The sequence below is a fragment of the Dromiciops gliroides genome, chromosome 4 (genome assembly GCF_019393635.1).
Source record: "Dromiciops gliroides isolate mDroGli1 chromosome 4, mDroGli1.pri, whole genome shotgun sequence".
NCBI lineage: Eukaryota > Metazoa > Chordata > Mammalia > Microbiotheria > Microbiotheriidae > Dromiciops > Dromiciops gliroides.
The window spans coordinates 449,690,592-449,696,915 of NC_057864.1; the positions used below are offsets into that span (position 1 = coordinate 449,690,592).

The 6,324-nt window shown below is 40.4% G+C and overlaps 1 protein-coding gene across 1 annotated transcript; it reads left to right on the plus strand.

Annotated features, from left to right (window-relative positions):
* The first annotated feature begins 325 nt into the window (after positions 1 to 325).
* On the plus strand, positions 326 to 5,586 carry LOC122755231 (olfactory receptor 5V1-like). Its single transcript, XM_044003554.1, has 3 exons — positions 326 to 335; positions 2,908 to 2,970; positions 4,622 to 5,586. Exons 1-3 carry the CDS (start codon positions 326 to 328, stop codon positions 5,584 to 5,586), a joined length of 1,038 nt encoding a protein of 345 aa, XP_043859489.1.
* Positions 5,587 to 6,324: the final 738 nt, after the last annotated feature.

A 6,324-nucleotide genomic window follows, 5' to 3' on the forward strand; every position in this document is an offset into this window, starting at 1 on the left:
AATCCCACCCTAGGCAAAATATTTACTTCCAGCCTGTGTGACCTTGGACAAATCAAGTATTTGAGGCCAGCTTTGAACTCAGGCCCTCCTGAATCCAGGGCAGGTGCTTTATCCACTGCTCCATCTAGCTGCCCTGAGGTTACAATTTTTAAAAGTTTGAGAACCACCTTTATATTCACAGAACAGCTTCTGTCCTGCTTTGTCATTGAGGCAGGACATCAATGCCTTCTTAAAGCATCTTTTCTTGATCCCTTGGACTCTCATTTCAGATCCAGATGGGATGAAGACAAATTTGCTCCCTTCAGTGGATGACCTAATCTGAACAATGGACACAGGTAAGCCTTCTCTAACGATTCTGGTAGATCTGTCTGAAGTTTGGGTTGCAGTAATCAGCTGTTATTAACCATTTTATTCCATCCTTTCCAGTCTAAAGATCATTCTCCTTGGCAAAGAGAAAAGAAAAAAGAGCTCAGTACCTCTGCCTTCTTTCTTTCTGAACTCACTTAAAGTTGTTCCACAAAGTTGTGAATCTCTTCTCTGATGCTCCTCCTTTTCCAAAGGTAGCCTGAAAAATGTATTTTCCTCAGCTTTCCATACCAGCTTGAGCACATTATGAGCTCAGAATAGATTCTATTGATAGCTTTTGCTTTTACATCACTGACATTTCCTCATGTAGCCCTTTCTTTCAGCCTTCCCAGATGGCCACTCCTTGTAGTACACAACACCCCTTATAATAGAGAATTCTAAAAAAAAGGAAGAGAAAAAAAATCCAACCAAATCATTCAATAAAATGAAGAAGCCTGGCACTCAGTGCATCATTTCATATCCATGGATTCCCAGTTCTGCAAAGGAGTTGATTTCTCACATCTATTCATTAGGGTCAAGTTTGGTTATTATCATTTCATAACATTGAAATTCAGTTGTTTTGTTATGGAGCATAAAATGTATTGAGGGAAGAGTAGTACCTCTGGTGTGAGGGATACCAAGCAAGCCCTTTTCAGGGCTGCTTATCTACCTTTGGTGTCCAATTGATAACACAGAGCTCTCACCCATGCCTCCAAGAATCTGTAGCATACACAGTGATCATGCCCCAGCAAATCATTTCAACAGATGGGCTAATCAAGTTTGAGTGTAACCAATGGGTTTCAAACCCTTCAGTGAGTGGGGGGGGGTATCTACCCTAAGCATGTGAAGGCTTCCCCTCATGCAATGGGTGGATGAGAACAATTTGTTCCAACAACCGTGAAAAATTTTATGAAGATCTGGAGACCATTATCATCAAGGTGCTGAAGGAAGAGAAGTTTATAACTCTGGTTGACTTTAATGCAAGAGTAGGTAAAGAGTTTCATATGGCAAAGAGTCCTTTGGAGGAATAGAGTTGGAAACAGCAACAGTAACTTTCTATGGAAGACCTGTGTATCTCATGACCTTCTCATCACCAACACCATTTTCCATTTACCTAAATGCAATGAAACTTTGTGGATGCACCCTCACAGAAAACATTGGCACTTAACAGACTATGTTATTTTAAGGAGAAGAAACACACAAGGTGTGAGAGTGATGGAGGCAATGTGTGGCACAGAATGCTGGACTGATTATAGACTTATCCTTTCCAAGCTAAACATTCACATTCAACAGAAGCAGCAGCCCCAAGCCAAAATTATTACCAGAAGACAACGTCCACAGATTAGAGCATTTCTCTGGACAATAACAGTTTGATGCTAATTTGGAGGGAAAGTTGAGCCAACACATGGTTGGCAACAGTGGAACAGAAAAGGAGTGGGCAATTTTCAGAGATTTGGGGTACAGCACTGCATTTACTCATCTGAGTCAGAACACCCTCAAACATCAAGATTGGTTTGACAAAAATGATGGGGAAATTCAGAAGCTTCTAAATCAAAAACAAGAACACCACAGGGTTTAGCTGCAGGATAGTTCATTTGTCTCTAAGAAGGCAGTGTTTAATTCCATCAAAAATACGGTACAAGTGAAGCTTAGAGAGATGCAGGATTCTGGCTCAGTAAGAAGGCAGATGAAATTCAGTTTTATGCTGATAGTAAAGTGCTTTTTAGATTCTCTGCAGCATATTTATTGGCCAAAGACCTATGGTGCATCTCAACTACTCAGTGGTGATGGATTTACATTAAGGATCCTGGACAGATGGGCCATAGTGTTCTCAATAGATCATCATCAATCAATGTTGAAGTCATTGACTATATACCTCAGGTGGAAGTCAATCTCTCTGTAACTGAATTTCCAACTGAAGAAGAGGTTTTGAATGCCATTAGACTCCTCTCATGTGGCAAAGCTCCTGGTAATGATTCCATTCCACCTGAGATTTACAAGGCAGGGGGTCTACATACAATAGCTGACCAAAATTTTCCAGGTTATATGGAAAGAGGAAGTTGTGCCTCAGGATGTCTCCATCGTCCGTCTCTATAAAGGTGAAGGAAAGTGATTGTCCTGTGACAATCATAGGGGGTGGGGTGGAGAGGAGGGAGTGCTCTCTCGCTTAGTCATTGCTGAGAAGATACTTGCCAGAGTCCTCCTTAGTAGGCTGATCCTTCACTGGAAGAATGTCACAGGAGTCAGTGTGGCTTCAGAAAGGGCCACAGAATGGTCAATATGGTATTTGCTGCATAACAAATGCCAGGAGTAGAACAGAGGTCTGTACACGACATTTGTTGATCTGAACAAGGCCTTTGATACTGTCAGTCATGAGGGTTTGTGTAAGATCATGGGAAAATTTGGCTGCCCAAAGAAGTTCATCAGCATTGTATGTCAGTTTCATGATGGTGTGCTTGCACGGGTTCTGGACAATGTGTAATGCTCTCACACTTTCTCATGCAAAAATGGAGTGAAGCAAGGCTATGCATTTGCTCCCATGCTTTTTCATGATGTCTTCAGCAATGTTGTCAGATGCCTTCAACAAGGATGAAAACTGTATCAAGGTCTACCACTGCACTGATGGTAAATTATTTAACTTGAAAAGACAATAAGCCAATACTAAAGTGGAGAGAAAGTTGGTGCCTAATTTTTTGTTTCCACATGATTGTGTTCTTAATGTAACCTCTGAAGCTGAGATGCAACAGAGTAAGAATCAATTCTCTGCTGTTTATGGTAATTTTGGCCTAACAATTAACACCAAGAAAATAGAGGTTCTCTATCAGTCAGCACCACACCATCCATATGTGGAACCATTGGTTATAGCAAATGGAAACATTTTGAATGCTAGGGATAAGTTCACTTACCTTGTAAGTATTCTTTCCAGGGATATACACATAGATGCTAATACTGATACAAGTATTGCCAGAATTAGCTCAGTCTTTGGAAGGCTCTGAAGCAAAATGTTGGAAAGAAGAGATATTAGACTGACTTCCAAACTGAAGGTCTACAGAGCCCTTGTGCTGACCTCATTGTTGTATGTCTGAAAAACCTGGACACTACTAGTGCCATGCCAGGAAACAGAGTCACTTATATTTGAATTGTCTTCAGAAGATTCTGAAGATCGCAAGGTAAGGGACGGGACCCTGGTGTCCTTTCTGGAGCCAAACTGCCAAGCGTTCAAACTCTACAGTAGAGAGTGCAACTCTGTTGGCCTGGCCATGTAGTTTGGATGTCAAAAGTACATTTGCCTAAAAGACTATTTTCCAGAGAATTCACGCAAGGCAGGCACTCATCACATGGTGGTCAGAAGAAGCGATACAAAGACACTTTCAAGGTCTGTCTGAAGAACTTTAGAATCAACTGTAGGACATGGGAATCACTGTCAAAGGACTAGCCAGCATGATATGCCCGAATTATAGAAGGTGCTGTGCTCTATGAGCAAAGCAGAATTGCAGTATCTTAAAAAAAAAAAAGTGATGTGCACCAATTTATAGACATCTCCACTCCAAATGTTTATATGAACTATATTGGTGTCCAACCTGTGGTAAAGACTTCCAAGCTTTTATTGGTCTGATCAGCCACAGTTAGACAAACTGTACTTTGGCTCCAACATAGTGATGTCATTTTGATCCTCTTTGAGAACAAAGGACAACAACCAATCATGGTTGTTTTTTCCATTGCTGCTACTGTAGGCATTGTATATATTATTTTCTTTGCTATGTTTACTTCACTCAGCATCAGTCCAAGGCAGAGAGGTCTTTTCATACTTCTTTGTATTCATCATATGTACCACAATTTTTTGGACATTCCTCAATTCATAGGCATCTTTTTATACATTTATTTTATACATTTATTCTTCTTTGTTTGCATTTGTTTCAATCATCTCTTTAAAAAATTTTAAAAATATGAATAAGTTGAAGAATTGCCTTGGCATCCATCCACATCATTCTCTTTTGATGGCTCCCACTTTTCTTTTTCATTATAATTGAATGATTAGCATCTCAGTATTATTGGTCAGATAAAGGGAACAGATGCCCTCTGAGGTTCCAGTGTAACACTTAGAGTCTCAGATTCTTCACTGTGGACTTTGTCCTGATGGGCCCCTGGAAAGGAGAAAGTATGAATGTAGTGCTGGGGCCCAATTCTACTAACTGCTGTTATGATGGCTAGGATGGGGACAGTTCTCAGTTTCTTTTTATTGTCTAACTGTTATTTCTCCTGCTCTTCTTTCCAGCCATTAAGGAATTCAAAGAAAGGAAAAACCAAACAGTTGTCATGGAATTCATCTTCCTGGGATTTTCAAACCACCCTGACCTTCAGGGATTGTTTTTTCTGCTGTTTTTTGTTACTTATTTGATAACCATCCTGGGAAATACTCTCATATTAGCTGCAATCAAAGTTAATCCTGTTCTTCACACCCCTATGTATTATTTCCTCAGCAATTTGTCTTTCCTGGACATCTGCTACACCTCCACCACTGTTCCCATCATTCTGGTGAACTTCTTCCGAGAGAAGAAGACCATTTCCTATGAAGGTTGCATCTCTCAGATCTTTTTCCTTGTTACCTTTGCAGGTTGTGAGTGTGTCCTGTTGTCTGTTATGGCTTACGATAGGTTTGTAGCCATTTGCCATCCATTGCGCTACCCAGTCCTCATGAGCAAGAGAGTTTGTGCGTATTTAGCAGCTGGGACCTGGTTGTACAGTGTTGTGGATTCTCTGATCCATTCAGGGCTCACAGCATCTCTCACTTTGTGTGGTCCCAACCAGATCAGCCATTTTCTCTGTGATATCCCCGTACTCCTGAAGCTCTCCTGCTCAGATACTTCAATCAATGAGGTTGCACTCTATGTTTCTAGTGCTGCCTTTGGTCTGAGCCCCTGCCTGTTTACTGCTGTGTCTTACATCCTCATTATCTCTGCCATCTTGAAGATCCAATCTGCTCAAGGGCGGCACAAAGCCTTCTCCACATGTGCCTCTCACCTCACTGTGGTGGTCATCTACTATGGAACTATAAACTTCAACTATGACCGTCCCAGCTCAGGCTACTCCCTGGATGTGGACATTCTGGCCTCTGTCCTCTTCTGTATTGTTACCCCCATGTTAAATCCCATCATCTACAGCTTGAGGAACAAGGAAGTCAAGGATACTCTGAGAAAACTGTTTAAAGGGTATATGTTACACAGTAGTTCAAGTGTTTAGGTCAACATGTTTCATCCTGTAGAGATGACCCAATGGTGGGAATAAATGAGAAGATATAAAGTAGGTCATTAGAAAGGACAGAAACAATACATGTAATATTGCCACATGTGTTACATGTAATATGGACATACATGTATATTTCACTATACTTTCTGTCTACAGTTTTTAAAATTGTTCTTTACGATCAAGTCACTAAACACTATGCATTGGTGTCCTTATTAACAATTTTAGTTTTCTTCCCAGGTCAACCATAATCTCTACAAGAGCAGGTTGCTTATTTTAAGTATAGGTAACCATCTATCCTACAAATACCCTCTTCATCTTCTCCCATCACTCAGGTGTCTTCTGCCCCCTTCTCTTCCTTCACCCTTGTCTCACATGATGAAGTGGTGTTACTCCCTACCTCTGCCTGTTCAAGAGATCTTATTCCATCCCATCTCCTCCAACAGATTGCCCACTCTGTCATTCCCACTCTTTAACTTATTTTCTTTTTTAAAATAATAATAAACATTTTAAATTTAAATTCTATTTCTCCTTCCCTCCCTCCCCTTTCTCAGGTGGTAAGCAATCAGATATAGGTTATTCCTGTGCAATTAAGTAAAACATTGCTATATTAGTAAGTTTGTATAAGAAAACCTGAATAAAAGAAAAAAAATGAAAGAACGTGAAAGATAGCATGTTTCAGTCTGTGTTCAGTCAATATCAGTTCTTTCTTTGTAAGTGAATAGCATGCTTCAT